General features: G+C 45.6%; 1 protein-coding gene across 1 annotated transcript in view; it reads right to left on the reverse strand.

The window, feature by feature from the left end:
* Window positions 1–520: 520 nt before the first annotated feature.
* Window positions 521–16,084, reverse strand: part of ca12 (carbonic anhydrase XII) — a 21,656-nt gene continuing 6,092 nt past the window's right edge. The window contains exons 3-9 of the mRNA XM_031564832.2: window positions 13,871–14,050; window positions 10,451–10,593; window positions 3,963–4,058; window positions 3,783–3,846; window positions 3,289–3,446; window positions 2,489–2,615; window positions 521–1,600 (exon numbers count right to left, since the gene is read on the reverse strand). Coding sequence (XP_031420692.1) covers window positions 882–1,600; window positions 2,489–2,615; window positions 3,289–3,446; window positions 3,783–3,846; window positions 3,963–4,058; window positions 10,451–10,593; window positions 13,871–14,050 — 1,487 coding nt within the window. The 3' untranslated portion in view covers window positions 521–881. The remainder of the gene's footprint in view (window positions 1,601–2,488; window positions 2,616–3,288; window positions 3,447–3,782; window positions 3,847–3,962; window positions 4,059–10,450; window positions 10,594–13,870; window positions 14,051–16,084) is intronic.

Raw genomic sequence — 16,084 nt, forward strand, 5'->3', positions numbered from 1 at the left:
TCTACAGTGAGCAAATCACACCCAGAACACACATAGTGGACATACAGGAATGTCAAAGTACTTAAGGACTGTCTTTTTTAAGGGTTAGCTGCCAGCTGCCATCCTCCAGTTTGCATGCCCCTTTAATCACTTCAATATATAATTACTGTGTCAACTTTTCCCAATAAACTTTGAAAAGATTTCCTTTCTGGTAAGATGCTTCATCACATAGTGTATTTAAAGTCTTCTGGCTCCCCACACAAGGGCCCCTCATGTTTGGACCAGGACTCTGGTGTCTACCATGTGTGTGTGTGTGTGTGTGTGTGTGTGTGTTTGGACCAGGACTCTGGTGTCTACCATGCCGTAGTGTTTACTGGAAGGCCTTGGGTCAAGAGACGGCCTCGTGTACAGAAAAGTGCCCATTATGTTACATTGCCCTTAATTAGCATTGAAAAAAGACACAGTGTGTGTGTGTGTGTGTGTCTCTGTGTGTGTGTGTGTGTGTGTGTGTGTGTGTGTGTGTGTGTGTGTGTGTGTGTGTGTGTGTGTGTGTGTGTGTGTGTGTGTATGTGTGTGTGTGCAACCCATTGTCTTAGCAAGAAGCACTGGAACAGTGAAAAAAGGGGCAAGCTACTTCTGTCATCTATGAGGCTAAATTCATGTTTTCTACATAGCATGGTACCCCAGCCCAATGCAAGCTATATAAATAGAAAAATAGATAGAAAGCTTTAACCTAGATCTCTTGTTGCTGGGTTGTGTGCTAGAATACCTGCACTCATGTCTGCCGTGTTGTGCTTCACACGTGACACGAGTCTCCTCCATGCCAAAGAGCATTGCTGAACCCCACAGTAGCTACTCACTTCCTGTAGCATCTCACTCACTTCCTGTAGCATCTCATAGCGCTAGTCTTCCCATTCAAAGGGATGAATTCGGTTGTGTTTGTAGGCATTGCTGTAGGGGTTCTTGAGGACTGATGACTGCGAGTTCCTCAATGGTTTCTTAGTCGAAGCCGGGGTTGGCCCTCGGTACGGCACCGGTGGCTTCTTCCTGTGTCCCAGGGTTGCCATGGTGAGCGAGTGGTCCAGCTCATTGGCCTCGTCACGGGGCCGGCCGCGGATCAGGAGCCTGACGGTGTCCAGGTCCAGCTCGGACCTGCAGGCCAGGTAGCTGCGGAGGTTGAGCTCGGGGAGGACGGTCTTCTTCAGCAGCTGCGCCAGCTGGGCCTCGCTGTGGACGGCCCTCAGCTGCCTCGCCGCCTTCTCCTCCAGCGCGCCGTAACACAGCGCCGCCGCCTCGCTCATGCCGTACGTACCCGCGTAGTGCCCGCCCTGCGTGCCTTTCTTCCCTGCTGTGGGCACGTAGGCGTTGCTGCCGCCGCCCCGGCCGCCTGGTAAGCTGTTTTGCTGCCAGCGCTGCGTGTTTACGCCCGGAGTGTGGGCACGCTGGCTCTTCCTTGTGGTTTTCCACTTCCCGGTGGTCCGGGGCTTGGGGCTGACGACGGGCAGCAGGTGGTACAGCCCCTCGTCCGCCAGATCTGCCAGGTCGCCGACCAGCAGCTGCTGGATGACCTGCTTCCGCCGCAGAGCAGTGGCTGCTTTGAGAACGCCATGCTGCGCCCGGCCTACATACACCAGATGGAGGGTTTAGACACTCTTCACGTTAGAAGCACAGACCCACACCGCACCGAGAAGCCCAAGGAGAGGAGACGGAAACGGAAACGGAGACGGAGATGGAGATGGAGATGGAGATGGAGATGGAGAGGCGTTTGAAACAGTGGCACAAGAGATGGCTCAGTCCCCCTCTGCAGGGAGGTTTCAAAGCGATTCAGCTCAAACCAAGTGCGTTGCAATACCATACAAAAGCAAAGAGAGAGAGAGCAAGAGAAAGAGAGAGACAGACAGACAGAAAGAGGGAGGTCTTCGCCAGCGAGAGCGACTGAGCAGACAGGTTGGGAAAGAGCGTGAGTGATGAGCGGCATGCAGATCTCTCTCATTCCAAAGCACTCTGCGTGCCGAAAGAGTTCCTGTGGCGAACCACTGCGGGGGCTAAACCCAGGAGTTTATCGAGTGTCGAGCGTCTAATTTCGACTTGAAATCTGCCCTTCATTGTGTTCAGAGGGAGATTGGTTGTGATCTCGTGGAGAGGCGGATCCTCCCAGAGCCCCCCAAAAAAGGAGCTGTCCAGTAGTGGAATGTTTGATAGGTACGGAAAATGCCAGAATTGGGGGAAAGTACCCATTTAGCTGGAAACCACTAACAGGTGGCAAAGCAGAAGCTGAGCGCCATGGCGACTGTCCTTGTCTTCAAAGAGCCCACAAAATCATAGTCACAACTCTGCAAACCAGCCCTCTTTCAATAAAACAGCATCCTGCCCCAAAGCAGCTATATCAAGCCTCCCCCAAGGCTGCAGTGCAGTGCGAAAGCTTTGCCCTTCAGCCAGTTCCTATGAGTTATCACACCATGCTCTCTCAGCCCAGTGACCCCATGCCGCATGCCAAACCCCAACTCACCATCCTGGAAAGACACCAGGACAACTCTGTTGTCTGCGAGCTGTGGCTTCCGGTAGTTTCCGTTCAGTGGCACTGGGGCAGACTCCTGTACGCTGGAGGAGTACATGGCGGAGGCCAGGGCCTGGAACTGCCGACGCAGAACAATAAACAGACGCTTACGAACAATGGCAGTCACCACGACTTCTGTGGTTCTAATTACACCTAAGAATATATGTGGTGCTGGTTTATTCATGGGAACAGCTAAAGTTTGGCTTTCAGTAATGGGATAGAACAATATGACAGTAAATTGCTAGGCTCAGATATAAAGCATCTGAAGTTTGAGGTGTTACACTAAATGCATTTAGTACATTCACTGCCAACTAAAGGATAGGGCAACATTTACATTACATTAGAAGTTGTACTACATGATCCTTGAGGCAATAGCGTTGACATTGTAAGTGCCATTCTCCACCAGCTGACCCCAGGAGACTGGACTACGCGTGTGTTACCAAGGAGACTGGACTAGGTGTGTTACCCAGGAGACTGGACTAGGTGTGTTACCAAGGAGACTGGACTAGGTGTGTGTTACCCAGGAGACTGGACTAGGTGTGTTACCAAGGAGACTGGACTAGGTGTGTGTGTTACCCAGGAGACTGGACTAGGTGTGTGAGTCACAGGAGACTGGACTAGGTGTGTGAGTCACAGGAGGAGACGGCACTAGGTGTGTTACCCAGGAGACTGGACTAGGTGTGTGTTACCAAGGAGACTGGACCAGGTGTGTGAGTCACAGGAGGAGACGGCACTAGGTGTGTGTTACGCACCTGTTGGATTGAGAATGTGACAGGGTTCCGGAACACAGTCCAAAGCACGCTGGGATAGCAGGGGGGTGTGGTCAGGGAGCCGTCGTAGCGATAGTACTGATCCAGAATAGCTGGCAGGAGGTCTCGGATGTTGAAGGCCGGGACTTGGATCCTCTGATCTGTCAAAACAAACGCACACATTTTAAATCCCAGACATGGAAACTACACATTTGAGGATTATTTTATGTTTGAAATGTATTGTTTGGAGGATAACCCCTTGAGATGCAGCCTCTCGTTTTCGAGGGGGTCCTCTTTTCTTTTCTTTTTTTTTATGGGGATACTTTTTTATTTTAAATGTATTGTTTGGAGGATAACCCCTATGTTGCACTCAAAACTAATAAAACAGCATTGAAACTACACTTTGGAGGATTATTTTAGACTTTTTTACTCCAAACTAATAAAACAGTGAGTGCTTGAAGATGGTGTGACCCGGGTGACTAAGCAAAAAAACTCACCTTTGTATTTAATACCGTTGATGTATTTGAGAAAGCGGTCGATGGCTGGGTTGAATTCACCAACCTAGAGAACCAGACTGATAGTCAGAGAGACACACCCATAAAAAACGCACACACTTTTCCGCCCGCTGAACAAACAAACAAACAAACAAACAAACAAACAAGCAAAACAGCACTGACCTCAACCAGGACCCCCAGGACAGCCAGGCCATCTGACTTATCCACAGCCATGGAGACGTTGGGGTACTTGTCGGAATTGAAGTGCACAATGTGCATCTAGACAAAAGGAACGCTTCATTAACGGCGAGAAACACAGAAAGACAGGCGCTCTTCATCCTGCACTGCCCTAGTTCCCCTTCTTGCCCTCGAGGATTGAAGTTTCCCTGTTTCTGTTTTCTTCTGTGACTATTGCAGGAAATAAACAGACTGTGCCCAGTCACGTAAATGACCATTTCCCCCCGATATCAGATAGTTTCTTGCAGTGGCTGAGGGCGGTGCTCTGAAGAGATCGTTAGTCATGCCTATTTTAGTGCATCTCCGTCATGACACGCGCTGAATATATGTGTGCTTGTCTTCTTTGGAGACACAACAAATGACCGACATGAAATAAGACGGGAATAAAATGAAACATTTCTAGCTACGCAGACATATTGTGAAGTCACTCTCCGATGTATGTGTTTATTCTTCAAGTGCAGTCTTGTCTAGACTGTGTGATGAGGGCCACACTCCCTGATCTTTCATTGTGAGTCCAATCTGATGACACTGCATGGAGTGACGTGACTAGACACACACAGACACACACACACACACACACACACACACACACACACACACACACACACACACACAGACCTGGCTCAGATCTGGTGAACGTCCGGCAGACCTACACCACATAAGTGCTGGACCACAACCAGGTCTACACCAGATCAGGGGCAGATAACCACGCGATCAGGGGCAGATAACCACGCGATCAGGGGCAGATCACCACGCGATCAAGCTCAGACTGCACCAGATCCACACCAGTCATCTGCTGTCTAAAGACCCTACGTGATTATTCACTCATATCCAGCTACAAATGCCCCCATTAGACCCTTCATTTTCACACTGAATCCAATCCCAGTTCAGGATGCAATGCTACAATGCTGTGAGACGGGCCAAACAGTGACCCACTGGAGAGAGAGAGAGAGAGAGAGTGTGTGTGTGTGTGTGTGTGTGTGTGTGTGTGTGTGTGTGTGTGTGTGTGTGTGTGTGGTGGCTTTGCCTGCTGCGCATCAGGATAGGCATGGGTTTGATGCAGACACAGACTGCTTCAGTATTTATAGCCTGGGCCTGGCCTGGCCATGAGAAAAAAGAGGGGGACGACTCCTCTATTTCAGGGAGGTGCTCATTTGAACAGGACTCCACTGCTCCTCTGGAGAGAAGAGAGACAGAGGACCTGTGGTTTTCATGGGAGTCGGGAGTCAGAGAGGGGAAGACATCCCTCTGCTAAACGTGACCACTTAGGAACTCGGGTCTAGCCTCAGATGCCCAGACAGGCTCTGGTCCGGAGGACTGATGGTCTGGCTATAAAAGGTGGCGAGACCAAGAGCAAATTGTAGCAGGTTGCATCACTTTTTTTCCCCAGGAACCCTCTGAACTGCTAACAACATTGTCATCACCTTTACGGACACTTTTGTTTGTTTGTTTTGATCAGAATGTCCCTCACGACTCAAACACATGCCCTAAATGTTTGTTTGTTTTGATCAGAATGTCCCTCACGACTCAAACACACGCCTCAAATGAGGATTCCTCCTCGCCCACGCTTCTCTTCATGTTCAGAAAGGGCATTTTCACCAAATTAGGGCAACACAGAAACCCTCATAACGTCAAGGACTAGCGGCAAAACAAACATCTCAACCACAGACTGAAAGACAGCCACCCAATTATGTGAACATGTTTACTGGGGACTGAGGTATTTAAATGAGCTTTGACTGCCACCACACTCAAATAGGACTCTGTGGAAGGGATGATAATGGCTTGTGTTTCACTACGCCGAAGCTTAGGAGCTTAATTGCACTGCCATGTCCTTTATACTTTGCAACGTGCGAATACTGACACTCTTGATGTGGGACGGTAAAATACAGAGAAGTTAAAGAATGGACTCAGAAAGCAGTAAGTATGGCCACACATTAGCTAAAGTCTCAAAGAGAAACTAGGACAACAACAGGACTCTGCATTCCGCGCCGTGATATATCATTTACTCCATACCGTAAGGTTACATTTATATGACAAAGCTGCGGTCTGCTCATTACCACAACCTGTGCATCTGTGTATCAAACACTTACACAGCAACGTCCCTGGCTCCAAAACCTGCTCATAAAAAAAGGCAAGCAAGTGCCTGTCTCCATTCTGAAATGCAACTGCTATATTTTCTCAGCAGAATATAGGAATGGGTAGAGAGAAGGATGCCAAGCCACAGGACCAGACACCAAATGAGCGTTCAATTACCAAGGCAAAGTGCACAACGAGCTGTTTCTGCATCCCTGATGGGTGTGTGCTAGAAAACGCACGCCAACTTCCTAGTGCTCAGAGACAGAGAGAGAGGGAGGGAGGGAGACACTGAGAGAAAGTGAGGGAGAGAAAGGGAGTGAGTGACAGGGAGACAGACAGAGAGAGAGGGGGGGGAGAGAGAGACAGAGAGAGAGGGGGGGGAGAAGGAGACAGAGAGAGGGGGGGGAGAGAGAGAGACAGAGAGACAGAGACAGACAGAGAGCCTAGGGTTCTTGCATCAGCTGAAGGTATCTCAGGGTTACCCAGTATGTCAGTATCTGTTAAATGTGAAACACTTTGGTCACTTTATAATAATATAAATCTTAAATTTAAGTCTCGCCCTCAATGGTGATGCTTAACTATATGCACGCTATCCTTCAGTGTAGCGTGGCGTGACAGAAGCTTAGCGCTCAGTCATAATTTGCGTTATTTATTTATGCCCCCTACGGGAAGATCAGTAAATTTCCACTAAGTTACTGTTTGAGGGCTGGTGGATTATTCTCATCATTTCGATGTGTCACCTCACCAATTAGAGCCTCAAATAATAGCCCATACTGGCAGCAGGGACATGCACTTAAGGACAATTAAAGGCAGTTTTAAATTCTGATGTCATCACCCATCTTTTTCTTCACTGACAGAAAACAGACAGCATAGAAGGCTTAAAGCAGTACAGTTAATGAATATATAGGGTTCGTGTTCTGAAACAGTACTGTTAATGAATATATAGGGTTTGTGTTCAGTCTGCATCATTTGTTCATAATTTGCAAGATGGCCTCTTTAATCCTCTATGTCTACGTGATGAAAGATTTAGTTGCATGAAATCGAAGATATTTAGAGTACATCCTACTGGAATATATGCATTTCAAAATGTAAATATCTGAGCAGGATATCTGAGATGTTTTTTGCCATATTTAGCTCCAGGACTTGGAGACTTGGACTGTGGATTAATGCAAAACAAGTCTTTCACATGAAGGGTTCTCTTTGCCCGTCTGAAAATGAGAATGGCAGTGCCTGAGCGGAAAGGTTTTACAGATGGTCATATTGCATGTGCCTAAGTGTTGCTGCAGACCGTCGAAACGATCCCTCTCTGCTGCTGCAAACTGCTCACTGAGAATGTCTTAAGGAAAACCACGAATGCCAAGACTATAGATCTCCATAACATTTACATTTACTCAAGACTATAGATCTCCATAACATTTACACTTACTCAAGACTATAGATCTCCATAACATTTACATTTACTCAAGACTATAGATCTCCATAACATTTACATTTACTCAAGACTATAGATCTCCATAACATTTACATTTACTAATTCAATAGGCACACACGTCCAAAGTGGCGTCATATGGCAAGAAAGGATTACTTTTCCAAGGTTATTACAGAGAATGCTGGAAATTCTAGAATATTATTCTCCCCTATCGACCAGCTACTCCACACTGCCCCTACTCCTCCGCAGTCCTCCACATCAAAATGTGAAGAACTCGCACTGTTCTTCAATAACAAGATAACTTCAATTAGAGCCAGTATTATTTCTGATGTAAACGCAGATGGCCTCAGAAAACACTGTAAAAAAGATGCAATCATGGGAAATTTCACCTGCATCACATTGGTGGATCTTTGTAAGACTGTCACTGAGTGCAATTCCTCCACCTCATGTATTGACCCTGTACCTACAGCATTTTTTAAGCGGGTCTTCGACAGTGTTTCAAGTCATGTCCTGAAGATTATAAATACACCTCTTCAAACTGGCATCTTCCCAGATGCCTTCAAAACAGCTGTTGTAAAACCCTTACTAAAAAAACCCAACCTAGATGGTAATGCACTGATCAACTATAGGCCGATTTCCAATCTTCCATTCATTAGTAAAGTACTTGAAAAGATAGTTTCAGTGCAAATAAACTCAAAACAATATCCTGGAGAAATTTCAATCAGGCTTTAGAACATGCCACAGCACTGAAACTGCTCTTACTAAAGTAATCAGCGACCTCAGACTAAATTTGGATGCAAATAAGGTCTCAATCCTGGTCCTCTTAGACCTAAGTGCAGCATTTGATACTATTGATCATGTCATCCTAATTCATCGTCTTGAAAAGTTAGTTGGGCTTTCTGACTCTGTATTAAACTGGTTCAGAACATACATCAAAGGGAGAAAGTTTTATGTCAGGCTTGGAGATCATGTGTCTAAGAAACATGACATCTGCTTTGGGGTTGCACAAGGGAGCTGCCTTGGTCCATTATTATTCTCACTGTACATGCTGCCACTTGGGGACATCATTAGAGAACACAATGTATGTTTCCATAGTTATGCTGATGACACGCAACTGTACATCTCTGCTGAGCCAAATGATGCTGCAGCAATGAACTCCGTTACTACCTGTCTTTTGGCGATAAATAAGTGGATGAGCAATAATTTCTTAAAGTTAAACGAGGACAAAACTGAGATCCTACTAGTCGGCCTTAAAACAAAAAGAGAAATGCTGTTTAATAATCTGGGGAAATTAACTCCCTTGATTAGATCGGAGGTTACAAGTCTTGGTGTTATTTTAGATTCAGATTTAAGCAGATTTAAGTCTCACATTAACAAGGTGACGAAAACATAATTTTTCCACCTTAAAAACATAGCTAAAGTCCTGCCATTTATCAATCAAAAAGATGCTGAAAAACTGATACATGCCTTTATTTCAAGCCGGCTTGATTATTGTAATGCAATCCTTACTGGCCTCAAAAAAAAAACAACTGAGAGACTTCAGCTCATTCAAAACTCCAGCTCGGCTATTAACCAGAACCAAGAGGAGAGAGCACATTAGTCCAGTTTTAGCTGCTCTGCACTGGCTTCCAGTAACTTTTAGAATTGACTTTAAGGTCCTTCTCCTAATATACAAAGCCCTTAATGGGCTAGGACCAAGTTACATTGCAAACTTCCTAGTCAAATTCTTGCCTTCAAGAACACTGCGATCATCGAATGCTGGTTTATTGGAGGTTCCCAGCAACAGCCGTAAGAAAATCGGGGACACAGCATTTGTCAATTACGCCCCAGTGCTATGGAACATACTGCCTATAGACATCAGGGAAGCCAGCTCGCTTAACATCTTTAAAAGAAAACTAAAAACGTACCTTTTCACATTAGCCTTTAACTAGCTACTACTTCGCACTATATATATATATTATACATAAATACATATATATATAAATACTTTTAATTGAATTGAATTGAATTGAATTGAATTTAATTTAATTTAATTTAAATCTCTACTTGTGATATTAAAGAGCTAGGGCTGAGGGGCAAGGAGCTTCACAAAGCCACCAGAGAGCTGTCTGAGGAAGCAGAGAAGGCAAGTTTTTGGCTTTGGTTAAGGAGGCGGGACAAGGCATGGGGAGCGAGCAACTCCTGAGAAAGGCTAGCTGCGGGGGGTGACTGGGAGACGTCCCTGTTCACTGCCCCGCCACCAGGAGATGTTCCGGGATAAGGGGCGAAACATCTGTGAAAGGTGGTCCCCGGCTGACGACCCCGCAGCTAGCCCAAAGGGCACCGGTGGAGGTGCGGCAGGCCTAGAGCCTAGCAGGTTTTTACCATCTACCTGTTCACACTAAAAGGGGTTAGATTAAATATATCTCTGCAGTTTTATTTTCTATCTTATGCTATGCATTTTATGTATTCAATTTTATAATTAGAATTTTATTTAAAAAAAATTGCTTTATGTTTCTTTGATGTCTTTTTTTTATGTGCATGTAATTTCTTTGTGCACGTTATGTATTTGCTGTAAAGCACTTTGAGCTGCATTCTTTTGCATGAAAGGTGCTATATAAATAAAGTTTTATTATTATATTATTATTATAATATTGTCAGCGCATCGGTTTCCTAAGAATTGAACCTTGACTCCCTCCCCGTCAGGAGAAAACAGCAGCGCCTAGGAACTGTACTGTCCAGATGTTAGATGTTCCGGATGTTAGTTTAGTTAAGGTTAGTTGAGTGTTAGTTTTAGTTTAGTTAGGGTTAGTTGAGTGTTAGTTTAGTTAGGGTTAGTTGAGTGTTAGTTTTAGTTCAGTTAGGGTTAGTTGAGTGTTAGTTTTAGTTTAGTTAGGGTTAGTTTTGGTGGCCTGCGTCCACCTCGGTGCCACCCTTTAGACTTCCTCACCTCTGCGGCGAACTGCTTGCCGTTGACGGTGTGCTCGGAGCCCGGCAGCAGGCTGGGGGATCCCCAGTGGAGGTGCAGCTGGGCGGCGGAGTAGCGGTGAGGCAGGCTGGATATGAACATCCTGGAGGGCAGGGACAGCTGCACTGTGGAGAGGAAACAACACAACCACGTGTTTCATGTGTACTCAACACACAGATTGGGACATTTCATATACTGTATATATATACACATATATACACACATAAATACAGTACATACACATATATACACACATACATACATACACATATATACACACACACACATAGCCTACATACATTTATATACATGCATTTACACATACATACATTTAAATACATGCATTTACATGTACATACATATAGACATTCAGATATAAGGACACAACTAACCTAAAAGGATCTCAACTTATGTGAAAGAATCAAAAGAACTGAACTGTGTTAATCCTGAAAGGTTATTATGTAGAACATTATTCATTTGGCAGGAATGCTCCCAAATGGTATTTCCACACAATTTCAGCTGGCCAAAATAATCTGACCAAATGTTTCTCAGTAGGTAATGATTGACCATTGATATTCCAATCACAAAGACGAATTAGTGGGGAATAAATACTGCATACATCGCCCCTGTACACATAGCTTCAGGAGACGAAGAGCTAGAAACAAACATGAGCAAATATCCACAAATAGTTTACTCAGTGTTCTCACTCTCAAGCAGCATCAGAGACAGCTAAAAGTTCACGGTCCTGTCAGGAATTTTAACAAGGTTTACGCACAGCTTTTAAAACCTGTCAGATTACAGGACAGAAATATTGGGGGTGGGGGGGACACACACACATAAACTACCACCTGGCAGATGATGAAGACAGTGTGAGAGGAGAGGTGTGTCTGTAGTCCGCTGCTGTTGATGCAGATGCACACAGAGCTAGTGTTAGCGTCACCACACGACACCACCCCACCTGCCACAGCCCTGCCTCCGAGAACCCACTACCAGCACCCAACCCTGAGAGGTTTAGCAACACTACTGAACCCACTACCAGCACCCAACCCTGAAGAGTTTAGCAACAGGAGATTAGCAACACTACTGAACCCACTACCAGCACCCAACCCAACCCTGAGAAGTTTAGCAACACTACTGAACCCACTACCAGCACCCAACCCTGAAGAGTTTAGCAACACTACTGAACCCACTACCAGCACCCAACCCAACCCTGAAGAGTTTAGCAACACTACTGAACCCACTACCAGCACTCAACCCTGAAGAGTTTAGCAACACTACTGAATCCACTACCAGCACCCAACCCTGAAGAGTTTAGCAACACTACTGAGGTATCACAGGCGCAATTACACAACGCTAATCAGCTCGGATTAAAATCCACCACTCTAGAGTACACACTCAACCAAAGAGTTGTCAACAAATACTTCATCCCCCATAATGTGGCTGAGAATGTGATAGCAGCATATAGCACAACAACTGTAAAATCAGCAGGCGAAAATGTCAGTCACAGAAAGAAACTGAAACAGCCTTTAAATAATGTGTTCAGTTATTTTCTTGGTAGAAGTGTGAGATGGTATGCATCGTTCATGCACAGACCTCAACTATGTACCTCACAATATCAATAATATCAGCCATCTATGGTTACACGCACACACACTCACTCACACACACACACACACACACACACACACACACACACACACACCCCCCCCCCACACACACACACACACACACACACACACACACACACACACACACACACACACACACACACACACACACACACACACACGTGTCGCATGCTTGCGTCTTAGATGCCTCAACAGCGGTTGCTGAAGCTGGAAGAATCAGGTACTGGCAGCCTTTCTTTCTCAGCCATCATCGCTACTTGGAAGGAATCCATCTTATTTAAACACACAACCCCGTCCTACCATGAAGTGATACGTAGCATTACACCAAGGTCAGGGTAAGGACAAGAGTCCCTGTAATGAGATACATATGAATCAGACAATGACACCAGGGTTTTCTCACAGGCCCTTCTGATGCGTATGCTCTGACACGTACCATGTTTCTGTCTCTGTTAGCGTCTCCCGCTAGAGTAATAGGCCTTAATTATACACTTTTGACCAACCATCAGCGCTAAGAATAAAGTGAGGGGTGACCACAGACCCGTGATGAACCTGGTTGTGACGAGAGCTACCTGGGGGACCAGCTGATGACTCAGGCTGCCCCTCCATGTTTTCCCAGACCAAACACAACGAAAGGCTGCGTCTCTTGCGCACAAGGGTAGCTATCATAACAAGAGGGCGAGTGCAGTAAATTGCTGTGGTTGAGGGCAAAAAGGGGGAGAAAAAGAACCTCCTGTTATTTTCTTCATGTTGACCCAGAAATTAAGAGATAGAGGAGGGCCTGTTTTAAACGAGTGTGGTTCATCTTCATCCTCATCTTCATCACCCTTATTCTAGTTTGGCCTTTAATTTGCCCTTTATCAAATATAAAATATTTTTCTTCAAGAGGATTATGTTTGATGCACGGGTTATGATTACAATAATTTATATCCGCAGACTTCAGGATTACAAAGGGATTTCACCCAGACTTTGGATCATAAACTCCAGAATTACAGGGCGAAACCAAAATAGTCAGTCGTTTGGTAATGTCTTTCTCCAAGAACCTTAGCAGGTACCCGTGTTTTATTGTCTGTAGTGGGCATGAGAAAAGTCTCCAGACCAGAGAAACACCTTGCATACACCTCACTAAATCTTTCTTTGAGCAGACACAGAGATATACTCTTTCATGTCTGTGAGAAGACAGACGTCATCTGTGAGCCATAAGCGTGGTACACCCTGCCTTACTGGTTTAACACTGGGATTACGGTTATAAACCACGGCTGGATCTGCCTGCTTAGCGAGAGGAGCTGTGAAAGTAAAGTGACATGTGTGTTAAATCCTTCCTTATATGGCACAGAGTCGAAGAAAAAGTGAGTCACTTGATCAGTGAAGCACCTTACACCTGTACACACACACACACACACACACACACATACACACACACACACACACACATATACACTCACATTCACACTTACATACACACATACACACATATACACACTCACATACATACTTACATACACACATACACACACTCACATACACACTTACACACACACATAAAGGTTATTCCAGCACGTGTTGAACAGCTTTAATTTGAGAGACAGTGGATGGAAACAGGGCAGTTAATATGCAGTGTACTCTTAGCAGTATCCCATGCATACTATATAGTGTACTTTTAGTAGTATCCTATGCACACTATATAGTGTACTCTTAGCAGTATCCTATGCATACTATATAGTGTACTCTTAGCAGTATCCCATGCATACTAAGCGGTAGGAGCCATACAGCTTACCAGAGTGTCCGTTGTTGCTGAGGGTAAGCTGTTCGTTTAGGGAGAGGTTGTAGTTCCGCACCTCGACCGGTGGCAGGTTAGGTTCGTACCTCAGGAGTGGCGTCTGGAAGTCGATGGGGGACTGGAACGCCCCTCCACAGAAGGGGTAGTGCTTGGCCCAGTGATGCTCCCCGTCCGGCCCTACAGACAAGGAGAAAGGTTACCAACATTATTCCCACCCCCGCCAGAGAACCTGTGTCCCACCCCCCGCCAGAGAACCTGTGTCCCACCCCCTGCCAGACTATTCTCTTCAGAGGCTCCTGAACAACCAACCAACTTTCTTCTGAAACACGTCTTCCAAGTCAAACGTAGCGCCTCTGAACTCTCTCTGAACTACAGCAATGTTGCGCCCCTGTAAGATCCAGATGTGCCCTCTACTAAAGAAAGGCTTTGACATGTTTAATTGCTCTATATATGGCTGGCTAGGAGCAAAGACACACCCGCCAATCATGAGCTGTAGGTTTCTAGAGCACACTGCAGAGAAAGAGAGAAGCAGTGCTCATGTCATCTCTTGCCTACGGTGGCCTGTATGTGAGCATAGCGCGTCACGGCTGAGTGTGTGTTGGGTAAGAGGAGTGGTTGTCACGGCTGAGTGTGTGAGGTAAGAGGAGTGGCGAGGTGTAAGAGGCGGCCACACGAAGCCTGTTCAGCGGTCGAACCACTAGGCCTCAAATGTAAAGAACAGCCTGCTGTTTGCACAGCCACCGCGACAGAGAGGGTACAAGCAGGGCCCTCTCGAAATTACAGGTTTGCGTTACAACCAAAAACAAAATGTTCCTGCTGCACTCTATGAGGTGGTCTAAGGGTCCTCTCATTCCACCAATGAGGGAACACAGACATTAGAACAGAACTCAAGACGAGACGCTCGTCCACTCAAGCAGGCCTCAGTGGGCGACTGTCGCTGTCATCTCCATGGTAACGCATGAGTGACAGGCTGCTCTGGTGCTGAAAGGCACTGGGACAGAAACTGATTCACAGACTTTCACTGTTCCAAGCGGCACATCAGGACTTCCTGCGGATCTCTGGCGTGAGCGACTGGGCTCAGTGAAGGGGAGCTGCAGAGATGTAAATGGGGCTTTTCAGAGCTTCACTGATCCCACGGCTGCACCCGATAATTTCATGACTGTTCTTAGAGTGTAGACCACTGAGAACACTCACAAGGCAATCACTCCCGAGTCCAAACAAATCTCTGTATTGTGATACAGATTAAGAAAGGCAGCAGATGGCCTCTTCAACACTTCTGTCAACCACGTTAGCTTGTTTTTTTTTACATGCAAACAGATGATCCAAAGACCAATTTAATAAGCATGTTATAATTTTAGAACTGTGTGAAAATGACGTGTCATGTTATTCCCAGGATGAGGCAAACTATAATTAAACATAAGATGACAAAAAAGAACAAAGACATGAAATACCTCATAAAAGTAGTTGTTACTTTTCTACTGCATTCAGAGGGACAGTTCCTCCAAAAATATTAATTCTTCCACCCTCACCCTCGTAATAGTGGTCATCCTAAAGGTTTGCCCTCGTAATAGTGGTCATCCTAAAGGTTTGGCCGTGCCAATGCAGAATCAATTCTGTTATCTAGAAAAGTGCCAGTGGCCAAAAAGAACAGACCAACATTTACTTCAACAGTATAGAACAAGAGTTACATATTAAAACATTTAAAATAAAAAAAAAACACTGCGGCAAAAATCAATAACCACCAAAAAAAAAACCTACATTATGCAGGTGTTTAGTATTGATAAGGGGTATTCATCCACAATCCAATAACCCTCAGGAGGCTAAAACTGAGCCTGAGGCTAGGGACAGTTAGGACCTATGCCCCCAGAGAGCATGCATCAGACGGAGTGCTGGGCTGCGGCTAAAATGGTTGTTTTAGAGTGAAGCATACATCAGACGGAGTGCTGGGCTGTACTGCGGCTGAAATGGTTGTTTTAGAGTGTGACATACCGGCTCCAATGCTGTGCTCCCAAATAACAGCCTTCCAAAAATGTTTCTGTGGAGTCACAAAAAGAAAGTGTGGAACTGAACACAGACTGCCAAGCGGGTTTGTCTTACTGCTTCGAGGCATGCACCAACTGACGCTAGATCTGTTTTAAAAGAGTTGACCGTAAGGGCAGCATCCTTTAAAAAAAATTTAAATAATAAAATTAAGAAAAAACATGCAGTCTG

This window comes from Clupea harengus, chromosome 3 (genome assembly GCF_900700415.2).
Source record: "Clupea harengus chromosome 3, Ch_v2.0.2, whole genome shotgun sequence".
Taxonomy (NCBI): Eukaryota; Metazoa; Chordata; class Actinopteri; order Clupeiformes; family Clupeidae; genus Clupea; species Clupea harengus.